We start from the raw sequence: 20,365 nt of genomic DNA, 5'->3' as shown, positions 1-20,365 counted from the left end.
CTCGTTTTCTTATAAAATATTTGACAAAACGCTTTATACGAAATTGAAGCAACAACTTACGGAAGCGTGTATCCTTAAAAAAGACACTTTTTTCAAGATGACAATAAAATTTTAACGCTCTATTATTAATGTCAGAATTCAAATAATGACAAAGGGATCATAGATATGGCTGCACAATGCAATAATTGAAATTATAAATCAAATATTAGCGAAAGAAATTATTTAAAAATTTTTATTTATTTAAAATCATTATCATTATCATGGAGATTCGATTCACTGCATACGAATAATCTTGCGGCTATACATGTAGAGACGTTTTCCTTTTTTTCTTTTTTCTTCTTTTTCAAATACAACCTCGGCTTTAAAAATTCAGACGCGTTAACAAAGAAAGGAGAACGTCGCCCGTATCAGTTATAAGTGGCATCTTACACGACGAAAAGAAGCTTTTGCATATTCCAGCGTTATATCACTCGCGCTTTATTATGAATGCACGAACGTGGAGTGGCGAAACAGGAAGCCGGAAAAGTCAGCCGCGTATCCCTCTGAAAGAACGAAAGCGTAAAGTTATAAATTGGGGGGAGGGAGGGAGGGAGGGGGTGGTTCGTGTCTTTTTCGTCGACCCCGAATACAATCCAATAAAGTGTTTTCCATTGTGGAATAAAACATGTCCAAATGCAACAAACATGTCGTGTATAATTAATTCAATCAAATTCTTTCGTCTCCTTTTTTTAATTTCGTAATTCGATGTAATTATTCTTTTCGAAAAAAATTTTCTTTTCCTTTCAACGAAGACTGTGATGAGTAGTATTAAAAATAATAATTGTTTTTTAAATAATTTATAATAAATTCAATTTATATTTGAATTGATATCGAGTACAATTAGCGCCAATTAAATTGTGAAACATCATTAATTTGGATGAAGAGTATGGTTTTTGATTTACTTTCCAGCCTTGATTCGAATTAAGTTTATATCGTTAAGTTAAAATACACATTCTTTGCTCTTCTCTCTGTTGGAATTATATTAAAAAAGAAAAGAGCATGGAAGTTTTTTTTAAATATTATTTTCGCACAAAGCGAAAGGTTCTTTTTTGATATCCCTTTTTTTTCCCCTGTCAAACAAACATTAAAAAGGGAACGTTTTACATTTGAACTTTCAATGTTTTTCTCTTGCTATACGTCAATTACTTTCAGGTAACGTTTGTTTCAGGCATCGCTTTGGAAAACATGTGTATATATATATATATATATATACTCGATTGTGTAACAATTAATAAATATTAAATTGAATGTATAAAAGAAGGAGGCAAGGAAAATATCCAGAGAAATGAATGATCCTTTCCGCTTTGACAGACCTCCTATTATAAAAAATGTTAAAATTCTTCTATCGCCAACCTCATAGAAAGGTAATCAAAGAGGCTGGGAGAAGTTCGCATTGAAATAATTTATTGTAGCGAAGAATCGCTTTGAAAGATGGAACTAAGAAAAGTGAGGGAAAGAAGAGACTCGTGCCAAGGTTTTATAAACCATTATAATTTTTCTTTGGACCGGTACAATTCTCTTCCATCCTTTCCAAGCAATTTTTAAAATGGAACAAATTTTAATTGTGCAGCAATTGCGAAGAATCGAAAATTCATTTACGTGTGAATGAATATAAAACGTCTCACGCCCACACTGGATCGACGATTCATATTCTAAATTCACTCGCACCAATGAATATCAGATAATATAAATTTATATTGCAAAAGAATAAATTCATCTTTGTATCTTTGATACGCAATCACGTAACGCTTCTTCATAATCTCGATCTTAACCTAAGCCTGATGATCCCAACGAATGCCATTTCAATTGAGAAAGAAGAATACACGAGAGACGTTACTTTTTGTCGAACTAATCAGTTTACGGACAGATAGATAACTAGACGAGTTTCCGCGCTCATTAGCTCTCGTTCTATGGTCCTTCTTCTTTCTCATTGTTTCACGACAACAAGAAACAACAGGAAGAGGATAGGCTGTTACCGTCTAACGAGCCTCGTTGCACTCCTCTCCTCCCCCCTTCCTCTCTGTGAAAAAGCGTTTATGTTCAGTTCAGTTCCGTTTGAACATCGGGGAGAAACGTTCCATCCATTTCGCGAACAATACCGCGAGTGGGAAGAAAAAAACTTTCGCATCGTGCATCTTCATCGTGGCAACTTTTTCAATTCGAGTTGAGGGGGCAGCGAGGAGACGAACTTTGTCATTTCTGAAAATCTTCTTTCCGGATCAAAATGATTCCGAGTTTATCTGAGCGGATATTTTTTTTTTTTTCCTTTTTTCGTAGTAATATAATAAATATTCTACCCCTGATCGATGATCTCATCTCTTCCAATCTTCTCGAACAATTCGATCGCATCTCATTTCACTGTCAATACGATACTGGTTGAAAAAAAAAGAAACGATATATTTAACCTATATGGAAATTTAGGTTAAAAATTGATGCTGGTGGTAAGAAAATAGTGGTGGAGCTTCCACCATGGTTTCGAAATTGTTTGAACGTTATATGAAACATGGAGCCCTTCCTATACGAGAGGTTTTTATCTTTTTCTCTCTCGAATTTAATTAAAGAAAAAAAAAAAAAAATGACGCGTAATAATTTATTGAGATGAATTTCATTCACGAGTCGCAAAATATTTTCGATCGTTCCAATCGTTCGTTGTTGAAATATATAATAACATCGAATCGAGAATCCTGAAATTTATTTACAATTGTCTCGTTGTAAATTTGTAGGACGATTGCTCGTACGTGTGGCAAATATCTGCTGAAAATCGTTGTAATTGGGTGAGAGAAACCAGAGATTGCCGGACAGATTCTTTAATTCAATATACGGAAATATTGTTTTGTACTTTTACCTCGGAGAACAAACCTTTGTTCGTTTTTGGACTGATATTGATGGTTATATGGCTTTTATATTTGTTCTTCATTTTGGGAACATCGGCAGACAATTTGTAAGTAAAATAATTTAATCCATCGATTAAACATTTCTTAATTCTGATTAAAACAACTTGCTTAGATTAGAAATCATTTTTTTAAAAAGTTCAAATGTTATTACATTTAATATTTCTTCAAATACTTTAAAAATTTCTCCAATCACTCAAAATTCTGATCAATTTCTAATTTTTCCAACATCATTTTTACACTTAGTCGTCTAATTAACTAACTTTCTCCTTTCGGAAAAACTAAAATTGTTCGATTATAAAAAAAATTACTCTTAAAGAATGATCAAGCATTTTTTTTTTACTTTTGTAATTTTATGCATCGCATATACTTCTACACTTTTTTCATCACATTCATCGCAGTTGTTAATATCGTTTGTTTTTACAACGATGAATCGTACTCACCCGTAGCATTGAAAACAGAAGGGAAGAAAATCGCGAAATCATGGTTAAAATAAAACGGTTACGGGGATGAATAAAATTTCTATGATTTTCCATAAAAGGCGCGCGACACCGATGGGGGTAAGGGTGACGCGGTAAAGTCTTTCACGGCGCATTGTGCTCGGGTGTAAAGGGTGAGTTATGGGTCATCGTGTGCGTGCGAATCCGACACATTCTCACGTGGGAAGCGATTCAATTTTAATCCGAACGGCCAAAGGGGAGCTTTATGCCGCGTCATTAAAAAAGAAACGATCCACGCGGTCGCTCGCCACTTTCCGCCTCGATAAAACTCGAGCATGTAGCCAATAATGATCCTTGGATGTCGCCGTACATAACTGAAATGCGGCGTAAGCAGTTACAATCTGTTACCTATCTCTGTGAATGTTCAATAGGTGTAACCGTGATAATACCGAACGTACGACGCAATGGACCGAAAACAATGTGGCGTGAAAAGGGTTGAGAAATGATATGGCGTTTCATCAAGAGATTCTATTCATATAGAGATCGCAATAAAATTGTCACGTGAAACGTGGAATTTACAATCTATCATTTTACAATCTATTCATTGATTCGAGATAATAATAGAATTATTATATGAAGTATAGAATTATAATTAATATTGGAATGTAGAATATTAGAAATATAAAATTATAAAAATATTTAACATCAAATCCGACATCAAAACGACGGATTTCGTGTTTTTCGTTCTACGATTATTGAAAACGTGGAAATATTTTCGACAAAATTGATATTGTAATTTATTGTTAAATAATATTTGACATATATTTATTTCCACATTGCTTTAATCATTTCAAAAATAAATAAATACTTACAATTAAATTAACGTTAAATAGATAAAGAAAAAATATATTTCGGATAATTTAGAATAATTTTTTTAAATCACGGTATAAATAAGAGCATCGTTGGAGGAAAATAGATAATCTCTCATATACGAACGAATATCACATGGAAACAATTAAATTCAATATCTCTTTCCAACCAATGCATCCTTCGCGACCCAGAAAAGGAATTAATTCCGAATTCGCTATCCAATATCCTTGTCCCGCGTCAAATTACCCGCCACACCTTCCACCCTCTTCCCCCTTTCAAGCACGCGGCTAAACGGGGGCCAAATAAACCCTAATTCATTTAGCATGGCGAACAGCTGTATTTAGAAACGCGGCCACATCGAAATTCGATTCGCGATCAAGGAGAGCGTGTATACGTACACGGAAATAAAATGGCGAGGAGCGAAAATACCGGGCGGATGTTGTCGATGGCGAAGAGCAACGTCGATGCTCCCCGTACGGAAATCAAATATCGGGAGTCGTAAATTAATCGTTATTTCCTTCCACCCTCTTTTTTCGTCTCCTCTCTTCCCACCCTCCCTCTCCCCCCTTTTTTTTTCACGCGCTCGCTGCACGCGTCTCGAAATCGGAAACGGGAAACATATTTTTACGACGTGGATCGTTTATTACACGAAAGACGTAGGAATTTACTTTTATATATATATATATATAATTACGAATTTACAGTCACACTTTTTTCTAAACTAAGCTTTCTAAATTTTTCAATAACATTATGAAATGATTGACGCGTTATATGCATAAGTTCGAGAATTTTTCAAATTTTATTTTACACGTTAATATATTTTCTTTTTTAATTAGAATTACCTTTTACTCCGCCTCTTTAAACTATACTTATACTATAATAATGGACAGAATATATATGTATCTTTTTCTCCTTGCTTTTATACGCGAAACAAAATTTGATACTTGTCACACGATAAAAATAATTAAATAATACTCCTCCTAGCTTTAATCATTACATCCTATAGCAGTATTTATAACGATGCAGATAATTAACACAACATCACGTACACCATTATCGCTCTATTATATTAATTAACGCTCTTCTTTCTTCCCTCCTCCTCCTCCACCCTCCCTCCCTCCTTCTCCCCAGCTTTTGCCCGTCGCTAGCCGTGATAGCGAGCGTTTTGAGGCTGTCGGACAACATCGCCGGTGTGACGATATTGGCATTCGGAAACGGTGCACCTGACATCTTCACGTCCCTCGTATCGGGCGCCGACGAAAGTATAATAATGTTCACGGAATTGATCGGCGCTGGTGTCTTCGTAACGACGATCATCGCCGGTTCCGTTGCCGTGATCAAACCTTTCCGCGTCGAGTTGAAATTTATGATGAGGGACGCCTGCTTCTACATCGTGACGGTGTTGTGGATCAGCTTCGTGGTGAGGGACCACCGCGTCCACCTCTGGGAAGCTGCAAGTACGTATCTGCCCTCCCCACCTTTAACCCCTTGCCTTTTATTCCTCCCTTATCTTTGTTGAATCCTGCCGGATTCGCAATTCCCACCCATCCCCCCCTCCTTCCCCCCGTCGGCTTCCCGTTCGGCCGAGGGAATCTCGAATCGAGTTGAATGTTGGCTAGAAACTTTGGGGAAGTGTAAGGGAGTTACTTGTAACGCCTCGTGTTACGTTGCTCTGTTCTGAAAGAGGATTTGGTAACTACGTTAAAAAAAAAAAAAAAATAAAATAAATAAGTTTGATCGTTCGCGGTGTTGAATGGAAAGATAATTTTCTTCTTTTTTTCTCTTTGATTTGATATATATATATATATAGATATATAGGGTGGATATAGGTTTTTTTTAGTGGTGGAATACTTGTGCGTCGATAAAAATGGTGGAAAGTAATTTTCGCAAATTATTCTTTTTTCTTTTTTTCTTTTTTTTACGTGGATTGTTTTAAAGATACTCGTTAATTAATTAATTTCGTATATTTATAGTTTTATATAAATTGTTGGAATTAAAAAATAACCAAGCTTTCGATTCGTACGAAATTATGCGGAAAAGAAAAAAAAAAGAAGCTTAAAAGATATAACGGTTGCAGAGGGTGATCAAATACGCCTCGCTTCATAGAAATGAGAAAGTTTATCTACGGGCGAGCCATAAGTATGCAGTTTAATTCTGCAATAACGATAACTCCGGGGTGAATTTAATTAAGCAAAGCCACGATCTTTCTGCCTCCGGTTTCATCGTAATTTGACCACCGAAGAATTTCTTCCGTGCTCCATCGATAAGCTTTCGAAGTTAAAAAAATATATAAAAAAGAAAATAATAAATAAAAAGTGGACAGAAATAAATAAATAAAAAAGGTGGAGCAAAAGAGTTAAATCAATAATACGAAATGTGAAAATGTGAAAATTCGAGGAAAACAATTAAAAAATTTTCGTCAAAGGTTATTCGATACCTCGTTCAAAAACACCCTCTCAGAGGAAAAAAAATTGACAAATTCGCGTTGAAACAATTAAAACAATTAAATTATACCCCCCTCGACAAGATAGTGCTTATTATCAGAAAAACGTGTTACGAGCTCTGATTTCTTTATTCTTTTTAAATTGTTACAGGGGAGAAATTAATAAGCATTTTTTATCGTTCCCTAATTTTAAGAAAAGGTATAAATTTTTACAATGGTGGCCCAAGTTTTTCCGTGTTACACATCGAGCTTTTTACAGAGATTAATTATACGCCTGTGACTCTTGTTGCACGGGGTGAAACGGCGCTAATGCTTTTTAATGCTGATACATTTAATTGCAGGCTTTATTCTCTATTATTGCTTGTTCATCTTCGTGGTGGTGATGATGCAGATGTACGAGAACCGGGAGGAGAGATTAAAAAGTGAGTTTCACTGTGAAACTTTTCGAAACGCTTGACAAACGCTGTCGCTCAATTTTGTGATTAAAATTGAGGAGGAAGAGTGGTTTTCGAGAATTTTCAAATGACACAAAGATTTCGTCGTATTGAATCATGGCCACGATTTATTCTAAAGAATAAATTCTTTTTGTTATAATCTAAACGGAGAGAAATTTTTAATACAATGTTACACTCGAAAATGAGGAGAGAAAAAAAGAGAAAAAAAAAATGAATAAATTCTAAGTGATGAAAGAAGAGCAAAAATCACGATTCTGAGAGTGCATAAAAATTTTCCTTTCAAGTTTTTTTTTTTCGAAACAAAAATTATTCATTCGTGAACTTATTTTAATAGTTTGTCAAAAATCTTCAAAGTAGAAAAATTATGATAAGATCGAATGAATAATTTATTTAATACACGTAATACTTTGTTCAGTTTATTAAAAATATATATAAATGGATAGTAATAACTTCAATTTATCAAAAAGAATTACTTTGCATAGGCGGAAGAAATAGAAATAATCGTGTTCGAATGCCGTTGAGCCTCCGTTTGGTATGCACGATGCGCAATGTTTAGTGCTTAGGAAATGCAATCGAAGCCAAACATTACGCGAGTATACATACAAAATTTGAAAGCGTTTCGAAACGAATCCTTCCGTTTGGGAAGACAAAGAAGCAAGTATAGTTATCCTCTCTTTCGAACGTTTCCTTGTATGTATTTTTATAGAAAGGATCCCAAGCGTACCCGATGAAGACATCCTGCGCACTTACCTGGTGAACAAAGAGGATGACACCATTCCGGAGATTCCTATCAAGAGTCGTGCTGCTGGTTTACGAGCCAAACTCGGTACACGCGATCTACATTTTATTTTTAATCAATTAAAAAATTAAAAATTAAAATTGAACGGATGATTTTACACTTTCGTATCAAAGAATTAATATGAGCTATAATTTCGAAGTATCGAACTGCGAATAACGATATATTTTTTTTAATGTATTTAGATGTTGCAATCGCAGTCGAGTTGCAAAGAGAAAGACTTAGAAGGAAAATGGAGGAAGTGGCAATCGTAGAGGAAGTTGGAAGACCGAAGGGTCTCTTCCGGGAATTTCTTTACGATGTTAATCCGATATCGGAAGAAGATTGGAAAGATGGAAATGCATTCATTAGATTTATTTTAATCATACGCGCACCTTTCATGTCTATACTTCAATTACTTATCCCACTTGTGAGCGTGACCACCGTAAAGAGAGGCTGGTCCAAGCTGTTAAATTGCTTTCAGTTGTGTGTGACACCAATATTCTGGTTGTTTGTATTAAATGGTTAGTCGTATTAATTGTCGCGTTTCCTACCTTCAACGTTACAAATTGCCCGCACTAATAAAAACTTTAGATTTCACGGAAATATTTTATTTCACCCCGTGAAATAAAACAGAAGCTTCCTCCCTTTTTGTTACGTACAAATTACCAGTGTTTAGTCGAAATTAAAACAAACTGTCGCAAACATTATTTTTCGCGTCGTAATAATGCACAAGTATTTATCTTTAACAAAATTTTGAACGTATTACTTATTACTAGATTACTAGTAAAGCAATAACGTAAAACATATTCGAAAACGAACGTATCTTTCACGTAATGCATCTTGCTAGAACTCTATTAAATCCTATTAAAATTACAAAAACTTTAAACCGCTATATCTCCGAAGATACTGGCTTCTTGTCGACGAGTAAACGATCGTTGGAAGCGGGGAATCTTCCTCTTTAAAACGGTTTTTGATTTATCCCGATATGACTTCCGGTTACCGAGATATCGTCGTGTAAAGAAAAGAGTAATTTTTAATCGTTTACTATCTCCGTTCTTGTCACTCATTCGCACCTCTCGCTCGTACCTCGTCTCACTGACCTTGCCTAAACTGCAGACAAGTGACAGCCACAATTCCTGGAAAAATGTAAGACGCGATTCTTGGAAGGGCGTAGTACGCATTTCCAGGAAAAAATGTAGGTCATTGACTCGTGGACCCATTCATAATCCTCGCGCCTCGCCGTCTTCTCGTGGAAACTTTGAACGCTTATATCTCGACAACCAATTGAGATATCGGGATAAATCAAAAAGCGATATCAATGGTATCGTATCTCCTCTATATTCTGAGTGGATTTTTGTGACAAAATTTTGAAAAATTTTGAAATTTTCTTTCACTTTACAAAAACCTTTCTCTTGTAATATAAATAGATTATATAGAAAGTATAATTTAATATATGTTTTATATAACGCAATATGTTTATATTGGTCGAACGCTTGAACTTTCAGTTAAATAAAATTTTACTTATTACGCTTGTTATTAAAAAAAAAAAAAATGATTATGGAGAAGGGGAGGGAGAATCGATAAAAAGTTTTCCAACTACCATCTCATTTTCACCCTCGTTTCCAGTTTGGACAGTGCGCGTTGGCCCGATTACACTGGTGCCAATATTCCTGGTGATTGGTACCATATTCGGTATAATTATATTTTTAATAACCGACAAGGATCATGTACCAAAGTTTCATAACGTGAGTAGTTTTCCTTATCCTTTTTCTTTCTGTTTCTCTCTCTCTCTCTCTCTCTCTCTCTCTCTCTCTCTCTCTCTCTCTCTCTCTCTCTACCATTCGCGCCCGATCTTTCCGCGCTCGTTACGCCTCTTATATAACCGGCCCCTCATAAAGGCAGACGACAAATTAATTGCAGGGTTTCGCATTTTTCGGATTCTTCACCGCAATGATGGTAGTCTATTTGGTGGCCAAGGAGGTGATGGCAGTGCTCCAATGCGTGGGATACGCTTTCAGTATATCGGACGCCATGCTCGGTATTACATTACTCGCTTGGGGAAACAGCATAGGTGGTGAGTGAAGCAAAGCTATTGCAAAATGTAATTCATGCGTTAAATTGTTCCTAATCTACCTTTTGTACGGTATGCTCGATTGAAGATGCATGTATAATCATGTTATAAATTGTCAAAAGACCTTTATACGATTGTTTGAACCGTAATGGAGGAGGAGGGAGAGAGGGGAGGGAAACAAAGAGATATATATTAGATACAATAACAAGCTAAAATTACAAAAGTCGCGGAGGAATAATTTATTGTTTCCATTGTATCGCAGTTACGTGTTTTCGCGTTCTCGAAATTCATATTATCAGACTCTCTGTTATTTTAGAATTTGATGAAGTTTGAAGGAAATGAAAAGTAAACAGTTGAACGAATCAAGTGATAATATATATTTTAATAATGATGAGATTTGAAAAAAAAAAAAGGATTTGAAAATTTTAATTTTAAAATATTAAAAAAAAAAAAAATGGATAAAATTGCGGGGGGTAAAACGGGGGATCATTTTATTAATTAAATTTCATATTAAATTTCACCCCGCTTTTTTCATTTTGCCTTTACTGAATACAATGAAAAAGAAATTAGATTCAATGTGTGTAAATTTCACGATGCATGAATTTTTTATATATTAAACAATTAATATCTTTCAATGAAACTAATTTAAATAAATATAATGATAAACTTTCGTATTTATAAGTAATAAAAATAATACAAAATAATAAAAAATAATAAAAATTTCGATTCGATGTGCCATGAATATTATTACCTCTTAATATTCATTCTTCTTAAACTTCGTTTCCCTTTCATTATTTCTATTTTTCTACCTTCCTTATATTAAATATAAATAAAACAAGCGATTTTATAACTTTATATAACTATATCCGTCGTTAAAATACATTTAAATTACAAACGGAAATTAAAAACGAAACAATCCGACTCGTCCCCTCATTTACGTGATATCTCATTCATAAGATGGATTGATACCTGTCGAAATCTGCTTACAGATCTCGTAGCGAACGTCACCATAGCCAAACGAGGATTTCCACGAATGGGTTATGCAGCTTGCTTTGGTGGACCGATGTTCAATACGCTTTTGGGATTGGGACTGACTTACGGATTGGAAGCCGCTAAAGATCCAAATTATCTTACAATGATGAGACTGAGCGATATGGCGCCCGGTTGTTTGGCTTTCCTTGTATGTTCATTATGTATGTCTATTATTTACCTGAACATCACCGGCGCTATAGCGAGAAGATCGTACGGATTCCTCTTGTACTCCATTTACTTTTCTTTCCTGCTCATTCAGTTCCTCAGTGAATTACATATAATTCATCCGCTTGGTATCGATCATCGACCGGACATAGATCCGAAGGGGGATAAATAATAATATTCCTAATGATGGAAATAAAATGATAAAATTATTCAAAATAATGGAATAAAAAGAAAATATTATAAGGAATGATATAACATTCCTAACGAGAGATATATGTTTTCTCGATAAATATTTACGTGAAAATATAAATAATATGTATTATAATGTGTATGTCTCTACGAAATCAAAATGCACAATATGTTGTATGTTTATTCTATGAGAGGAACGTAATAGGAATTCTTGAAATGAATAATTTTCATTACTTTCTATCTCTTGAGATAATTTTTTCCTTTAGCCTGTTATTTTTAAAAATAGATAGAATCATGTGCACTCTTCATTGTGTTAACGTTCTATCAAAATATTATGATACTGGTTATAATTTCATAATTTAGAGTTCTTTTCTGCACATTGATAATCCATTAAATCACGAATTTCAGAAAAAGTTTAGGTACTTGATGATTATTAAATAATTTAAGTGGTGAAAAGATTCTCTATCGATTAATCGAATTCATAAGGATATTAATTCAATAAAAATTCGCATTTCCATAATTATAATTCAAATTGATGAAATTTAAGCAAATTTTCGTAGTTTTCATTGATCGCTCACAAATGAAAATTAATTCTTGATCAATTTGAATTTTAATTTACCGATAATAAAATAAGAACAATATCGTTTTATACATTTTATACATAATTGTTGAAGCTAATGATACGATTATTAAAGCAATATACACCATATATATATACATACATTGTATCCATTCATTTCATAAAATTATCGATCGCTCTTTAACGTTGCTCTTAAACAATGTGAATACGAAATTAATATTGAATATTATGAACGTCAAGCTAATTGAGTTATATCAATAACTTGAATTCATTTAAATTTAAAATTTAAACGAATCCTTTATCGTATATCCTCCCCGTATAACAATAACAATTAACGACGAATTTTACGCCTAACCTTCTCCACGAGAGAAATTATACAAGGAGGAGAAGGAAACTAACACACATATCCTCAAGGATCTTGAGGATATTCACTTAAGTCGAGGTGAAAGGAGGGGAAGAACAATCCTCATAAATTTTTCACTCATAGGAGAGCCCCTAATAAGCGATATCATCCCCGAATCCACTCTATAAATTATTTAAGAAAGGACGAGGCCGGATGGAAAGAAGCGAGGGGTGAACCGAGGGCCGACCTCTCTCTGTGCAAAACACGTCTAAACGATGTCTACAAACGAGTCAACATCGTAACGATGTGGACAGAGATACATTTTTAATGGGTCTGGGTGGATCTGGGTGCATAACCATTCGAGAAGTATACGTATTCGTTATTCGAACGTGTGAAGCAACAGTGGAAGCGATGTTAGGTCCTTTTTCCGACATTTCCCCCGAGGATAACCGAAGGTGTTGTTGCGTTTTCCAAGTTGGACCCGCCAGTTGCTACAGCCGTTGTGGTACCTGGAAGAAAACTATGGCCATGTGGTAATACACGACTCCGCTGTGTTAGCATTGTTAGTTTTCTTTTTTCTTTTTTTTTTTCTTTTTTTTTTTTTTTTTTTTTTTTTTTACGTTTTCCAAGTTGACATATTTAATTCAGGGCGTATCAACGACGATGGAAATGCTTAATTGAATATGTAATCAGGTATGGGAGGTGTTTGCACACGTGGATGGACGGACGGATGAAAGTTCGAAGTTTCGAACGAAATTTCGATGCTTTCAATTTTGTAGTTGGATATTGGTACGTTGGTAATTAAACTTAGATTCCTATAAAGTTGAATTTGACGCGTTTCGAAAATGTTTCGACTGAAATCGATAATTTTCGTTTCTAATCTTGTGGCGAAATAAGAATTAATTTTAAAATATTAATTAAATATCGTTGTGTTAAGTTTATTTTTATTTGTTATCGGATTAACATTGGAGGAATTTGTGAAAACGATGAATACGATGTGACGAGAGATTAGAATGTTTTTGAAACGATATAATCTATTTTATGTATTTGAGAACATTAAATTTATCGAACAGTGATGTAAATACTTCAAGGAACTTTGGATTATTACATTCTTAATCAGGACATCAGAGCTAATTAATTATGGAGATTTTTAATAAATTTCTTCTTCGTAAGAACATCAAAAGAAGTACATAATTCAGAATTAAATCTACTTCTTCTACTGGGAGATATTTAATAAATAAGAAAGTTACAACGAAGAAAGATGCATAAATTAAAAAATTAATTAAGATTGATAATAGAAGAAGATAATTTCGAACTAACTGTATCGATGTTATAGATCATTTGCGGGAATAATAAAATAGAAATTCGTATAATACGAATAGATTATTGATTTTTTAAATTTTTATATTTCGATATCTATACTCGTGTACTCGTGTATGAGGCGAGTTGTGTTAGGATTATGATGGATTGGGTCACGAAACGTCATATTGTGTCACATCAAAAAAGTCAAGGACCGTGTCAGCTCCTTGTTGCATTCACTTGTTAACAATTGCTATACACGCATTCGAATTCCGGTCGAAAATCACGTTCCTGTCTACGTTCATTGTAAAACAAATAGAATAGTTTCCAAATATTTGAACGTTGAATCTAGTAGTAATCCCTGAATAAAATTTCTGCAAACATGGGAGGAACGATTTCAAAAAAAAAAAAAGAAAAAAAGAAAGAAAAAAAAATAACAGAACAGAATTAACAGACAGAGTGACATAGATGATATGACATTTTCATATTTATGCATTGCATCAAAATGAAAAAAAAAAAAAAAAAGAAGGAAAAATGATAAAAAATTGAATGATATAAACTTGATAAATTTTTCGATCGATCAAAATTAAAAACTTATATTACGAAAATATATTTTAACATTTGATATTATATTATATCGCAATTTCTGAATTCCGTGTAATAAAAAAAATCAAAAAAAAAAAAAAAAAATCCAACGAAAATGAAAGTAAGCTTGAATTGAGCTTCATTGAAATTTTATAATATATTTTTTATTTCGACATCATTTCTTTGTTCAACGAGTTTCATTATAATTCCGTAGAGTGTCATTCCCTTGTACAAATTCTGCACAATGCAAACGCTCATTAAAACTAGTACTTCTTGTAGCAGAAAATTGAAACTTGTCTTCCTATTTTACAGTCTGTAAGGCAGTCTGTAAGGGCAACTGTACTTTTTTTTTTTTACCTTCTTTTTTCCTTCATAAAAAGTTGAATATATTTAATTGAGAGGATATTAAAAGAATATACGCAGCGTATAAAGGTTTAGAAACGTTTTAATGTATATATTATACGTATTTCGCGGATACGTGAATACGTAAACACACGAAAGTACTTTCACAAAATTCTAAGTTTAATTATGTTGCGAAGAAATTTGCTTTAATTAAAAAGTGCATGGCAAAATGTGTCTGCTTATCTGCTTATACTGTATTATGTTCCTTTGAACACGTTTTAATTACTTTTTTAAACGTAAAAAAAAAAGAAACAAAATATCGTTCGTTGAATCACCATCACCGATGTTCGTACATTTTATAAAAGATGAAAAAAAGAAATAAAATAATATGAATAATAATTATATGAACAATAAATAATAAACTATATCGTTTTCTCGAATTTTTAATTTACTAAAAAAAAAAAAAATAATAATAATAATAGAAATTATAACGAATAGAATAAGTTTTATATTTTAAATAATAATAACTTATTCGATTGTAAATTACCAAAATACTCCTTCGTATACATCGTGTAATCCTACATTTCTAGAAACGCTTTTTCAAGATCATTCTCTATGCATGCAAAACGAATAGTGGCAGTATTGTACGCTTGGAAATCCAGTTGCATAAAAATTGCAAAAGGAATCTTGCGCCGTTACACGGATAAAACGGAACGAGCAACGGCCTGCGAAATTGCTTACATGAAACTTCACGTCAAAACTGCAAAACAATTTACACTATCACGCGTATCTACGACGTTTCAAACGAGGCAGCCCAGGAAATTGGAAGAATTTCCTGGAATAAAATCGAGAGGATATATTATAGAAATTCGATCGATCAGGCTTCAATCTTTCATCCTCTTCGATTAACGAGCAAACAAAATTTTCAATTTTGAAAATTTCCACTTTTCTCATTCATAATTCAACCGCTTCGAAATTAATTTATTAATTAATAGAATCTTGAAAAAATGAAAAACTCTTTTCTCCCTACCCTTCGAACGTATTTTTAGAAAAATAAAAATAAGTCTGTCTTTTCTAAATCCGCGTTGCACAGCGGAGGTGCAACTGTCGCCGAATTTCCATCGTGCATCGCGGAGGTCGAGGTTATTTTACTTCTTTCTCCCGCGGTGGGAGACGGTGGCGACGCTGCGAAGCAATAAATCAGTTTTTCCACTCCAGACGACGTATGCCGTGGCGTTGACGCTTCCTTCTTCGTTACGTTATCAGGCCGGTTCTCAAGGGAGGGTCGAAAACGAAATGCCTGGGAGCCCTGGTGTCAGGGGATGGGAGGTGCTACATTATTCGTGCCACCGTTCTTAACCATTTTCTCCATCCACTGCCGCCGTTTTTTTTCTTTTTCTTTTTTTTTTTTTTTGTCCCTCGTCTAAGCTCTGTACTCGATAGACCAATTACTCGTCCTCGAGTATCGAGCTTCACCTTCAACTTTTCAACTTTTGATTGATCGATGGATTGATTAACGTTTATTGTAGCTGTGTTTGATCAATAAATTTTTTTTTTTTTTTTTCTAATTTTTCGCATATTAGACGCAAGAAGAATTTTGATGAGAATCGTCAGTGCTTGCTTCAGAAGAATAAGGATTTTTTATAAATGTGAAGAATTCGTCAGGGCATCCATAAAAAAAAAATGTGGAATCTAATTAATTATTTTACTATCCAAAGAAGTCTAAGTCTTTTGAAGTCTCTTTTTCGCATGAAACGATGCAATTATAGTTTGTGCGGTTTATATATAATTCATTAAATAAAGGAGAATGAAAGGAGGGTGGAAAATTAAATAGATAATATGATACGGTTTGATAAAGCGATCGCCATTAGAAAATCACAAAGAAGTTCTACGTTGCGTAGCAAATTAAACAATATAATCATATTATACAATAAATTCAGTACATTTTCATCTATTTTTTTTTCTTTTTTTTACTAAAAAATCTTTAGAAACATTTACACTAATTGCACACATGTTAATCGAATAATTAAAGATTTTTTGAAAAGAAATGCTCGATAATAAATAAAATTAATCGGAAAGCACGAATATTATTTTCGAGGCGATTAACATTTAAAAAAAAAAAAAGAAGAAGAAGAAGAAGAAAAGAGAACAACTCCCCTTATTACAACCCAAACAACCAAGGTTTTATCAGCAACGGGACGAAGGAAGGAGGCACAAGGGAGAAATCGCGTTCCCCTTTATTAAAGATCTCGGCCAATTCGAATTATCGCGCGACAGCCACCGGGCGAAATTTCGAGGTCGAGGCGCAATTAAAATACCGATAAAAACCGCCATTTTATTTTCCCTCCTCCCTCCAATTCGATGAAATGCGATTTATCTACAAGTGCCTACCCCTCCTCTCCCTCCCTCTTCCGCCCCTGGCCTTTTCTCTTTTTCCTTTCTCTTTCGGAAAACGCCAGACGCGTCCGTGAATAGTGGCGGCCAAGAATTCCAACGTTGGTGCATGCAAAAACTTCTTAAATAATCCGCTTATGCCTCGCGATTGTTGTCAAATCGGGTGGGAAAGGGGAGGGGAGGGATGAACGAGAGAGAGGGGGAGGAGGGCGTACGAATCTCGGATAGCGATGGAAATTCAAAGTTTTGTATAATTGCCGCGGAGAAAGAAAATAAGTGGGAAGGGTGGGTAAGGGAAATTAATTAGATCCTCTCCCCCTCCGTTAAAGATTATATTTCACGGGGATGATGTCTGGACGTCTCTGTGAAATTCGCGCCGGCCGAACACTCCGGTGTTATTAATATTCGGCCAGACATTCGAGCGAGAAAAGGAAATAAAAAAGAAATCCACAATTTGCACGCTCCAATTATCGGAATATAATTAAAAGTTTAATTTCGACCGCCGATTTGTTAACGACGTTGGAACGAACGAAACGCGGCCGAGTTGTCGCGCCGAGTTTTTCATTCGAGTGGATGTAAGTTTGAGGATGATTAATTTTTTTTCTCTTCTTTTCTTCTCTTCCTTTTTCGTGGATATGTAAATGCGTTTCTTTTTTTCTTTTTCTTTTTTTTTTTCTTTTTTTTTTTTTTTTTTTTTTTTTTTTTTTTTTTTTTTTCTTTTCGCGTTATTATCCACACGTAATAAGTAGACCGAAAGTTGAAAGATGATGGGACATGGGGTGTTAATATGACACTTTACTTGCTTCGCTCGTAAATTTGATTGTAGTTTGTCATGATTTATGACACGATTTATGACGTAAATCATTTTTGATTGACAGAGGGTATACGTTATCCATTTTTCATTTCAGTTTTATTTAATTTTTTGTTTCAAACGGAAACATGTATCTTCTTGACATTGATAGTGGATAGATGGATAGTAAAAAAAAAAAAGGAAAAAAAAAAAAAAAAGAAAAAGAAAAAAAAGGAAAAAAAAGAAAAAGATTTGCGAGATAATGCAATACGTTTGAAATTTTTGTACGCTCTTCTCAATCGTTCATCGCCGATTTGTCAATATTGTTTTTTCAATCGCGTTGCTTGTTCCACGAATATTTGTTGTTATTTATTACGTCTTGCGTATTAATTCGAAAGCAAACGCGCGAGACAGGCAGACAATTATGATTCATTCAACTATTTGTCGCGATCCACGATGCGTAGCATGATTTATGACGATCTTCAGTTGCGTTCCGTTTCGGTTACAACTCGACAATGTGTCGGCGTTGGTGAACTGGTTATTGTAAAGCGATGACAACGTTTAGACAGGGAAGACAAATTGTGTCACTTGAGAACAATGATCGCAATTATAGCGATCGTTGTATCGCGTTAGCAGGTAGCCAGGTGCAACTGGTAAAGTCGGTCGTAACAATTGAAATCAACGAGTAATTAATGTTTGATTATTCATTATAGCGAGCGATTTTACATTTATACAGATGATGTTATAACACGCGTAATATATATTTTTTTTTATCATCCACTGTAACATCCTCTACCACGTTTAATTATCTATCGTTTCCATCGAAATTTATCTACGCTATCTATAAAAAAGGAAACCGCTTAAATCGACGATTTGAATTCGCTAAAATTATCATTTATCTACACAACACAAAATTTTTGTACCGCGTCAAAATATTTAATCCCCTCTCGTTCCTGAAAACAAATCCGCGAGCTTCCAATTTTACAGGCTCGTTAATTACAAGTGAAAATTACAAAAAGGCCGACAAATATACGGAGAATCACTTTAATCCATCCTAATCCCTCCTCCCCTTTTCAAAATTCCCTCTCTCCTTCTCCCCGCGTACCTTCTCCATTCAACCTCCTAAAACGATTAAACGAGAAAAGTTTCTCGCGAGACTTTTTACCGCTCGACTTTATTAACGGATTTAAAATCCGGACACGGACGGGTATCCGCGATAAACGCGAGGAGATACGGGGTTGATGACAAACCGTCCTAATAATACGGTCGGCCCAGGATTCACCCAGGATTCCGTATGCACCTGGTGCCGGTAAATCAATAGCGGATACGCCGGTGTCGCGTAATTTCTGCGAGTATACGCCGGGTCGAGCGCGCTCCCTCCCCCCCTCCCCCCCCTCGTCCTTCCCGCACACCCTCGCCCTCGCCCTCGTGATTCGAGCCGTGGCGTGGCCGAGCCACCTCTCTCCCCGAGCACCCTCTTCCTGGCCGAGCGTAACCCCCCGTGGCGCCGTAAGATAAATTCTCTTTGGCACTAATAGGCGTTAAATATTGGTTATGTACCCGGTGGCTCGACAAACGTGGCCGCGTGCAACGGGCCTCGCATAATTCGGTAATCATATCGGTATGATCCGCTACGGGCCGCCGGTTAAGCGATCTACCGTGCTCCACCTTCCTACCAGTGAACAGCTTATCGTGTGTGTGGCTCGTTCCACGGTTAATTATATTTCCCTCCCGAACGATTCATTATTTGCCGCGAATTTTTTTTTTTTTTTCTTTTCCTCACATTTTCATTTTCGCATTTATCTTTTTATTTATTTAAAAGTTTTCTTCTTTTCTTTTCTTTTTTCTTTTTTAAATTAGAATTTTGAATTAGGTATTGGGTTTAAATTTTGTGTTTGGGAAGTGTGTGATTTCGTTGTCGATTATAAGAAAGAAAAAAAGAAAAAAAAAAATCAGGGAAAAGAGTAAAGAAGATTCCTATCGATAGATTCATCCGTGTGTTGTGAATAGATAAATAAAAATAGATATTTTTAAGTTACGATTAATATTTCGTATAATTTATGTACAGGGAGTGGCGTATTGGAATATTCGGGAAATGTTTGTTACCCGGCGTTAAAATATTGAAAGGTAAAGTTCGATCGTAATTTTGCTCTTGTTACTATCGTTCTGTCGATTTAACCACATTTGATTATATTAGCAATTTCATGAAAGTGTATTCAATGTCAAGTCGGGCTCAACTCAACTTGTGAATAAATTTCATAGTAATTCGATCCGAAGTTGGTGGGCGTAAAGTTTTGACGTAATAACCGATAAAGCCTTGAAACTTTGTCGAGCTTCTCTGATTCCATTGCATTCTTTAGAATAAGTACTTATTCTCGTACTTGGAATCAGATACGCACGTTGAAAAATTGATACGAAATTCTTAATGAATTAAATAATAATAATTAATTGGAGACGAAAATTTTTATTAATCAGTCGCTCTATTTTACTGTTACAATTTTAATGAAAAATTTATATTCCAATAATCACGATGATTAATTCACATAGAATGTTTGAATGTAAATATCAATTATTACTATGATTGTCTTTTTTTTAATTTTTCCACGAATATATTTATTTTTCATTAAAAAAATGTATAAAAATATATATAGTAAAATAC

At 34.5% G+C, this 20,365-nt stretch overlaps 1 protein-coding gene across 1 annotated transcript; it reads left to right on the top strand.

The window, feature by feature from the left end:
• The first annotated feature begins 4,649 nt into the window (after positions 1-4,649).
• On the top strand, positions 4,650-11,356 carry LOC122719857 (mitochondrial sodium/calcium exchanger protein-like). Its single transcript, XM_043946074.1, has 8 exons — positions 4,650-4,738; positions 5,372-5,697; positions 7,025-7,105; positions 7,845-7,964; positions 8,120-8,437; positions 9,543-9,661; positions 9,837-9,990; positions 10,977-11,356. Exons 1-8 carry the CDS (start codon positions 4,650-4,652, stop codon positions 11,354-11,356), a joined length of 1,587 nt encoding a protein of 528 aa, XP_043802009.1.
• The last annotated feature ends 9,009 nt before the right edge of the window (positions 11,357-20,365 follow it).

This window comes from Apis laboriosa, unplaced genomic scaffold (genome assembly GCF_014066325.1).
Source record: "Apis laboriosa isolate Shangri-la unplaced genomic scaffold, ASM1406632v1 scaffold9_cov152, whole genome shotgun sequence".
Taxonomy (NCBI): Eukaryota; Metazoa; Arthropoda; class Insecta; order Hymenoptera; family Apidae; genus Apis; species Apis laboriosa.
Note: the sequence above shows the minus strand (reverse complement) of the source record. Positions and strands in the feature narration are given on the sequence as shown.

Bases quoted from the DNA above. Each gene is read 5' to 3' on its own strand.
- LOC122719857 (XM_043946074.1), top strand. From the start codon at position 4,650: ATGGCGAGGAGCGAAAATACCGGGCGGATGTTGTCGATGGCGAAGAGC. The intron at 4,739-5,371 runs GTAAATTAATCG...CCTTCTCCCCAG, and splicing joins GAAATCAAATATCGGGAGTC to CTTTTGCCCGTCGCTAGCCG. The intron at 9,991-10,976 runs GTGAGTGAAGCA...ATCTGCTTACAG, and splicing joins TTGGGGAAACAGCATAGGTG to ATCTCGTAGCGAACGTCACC.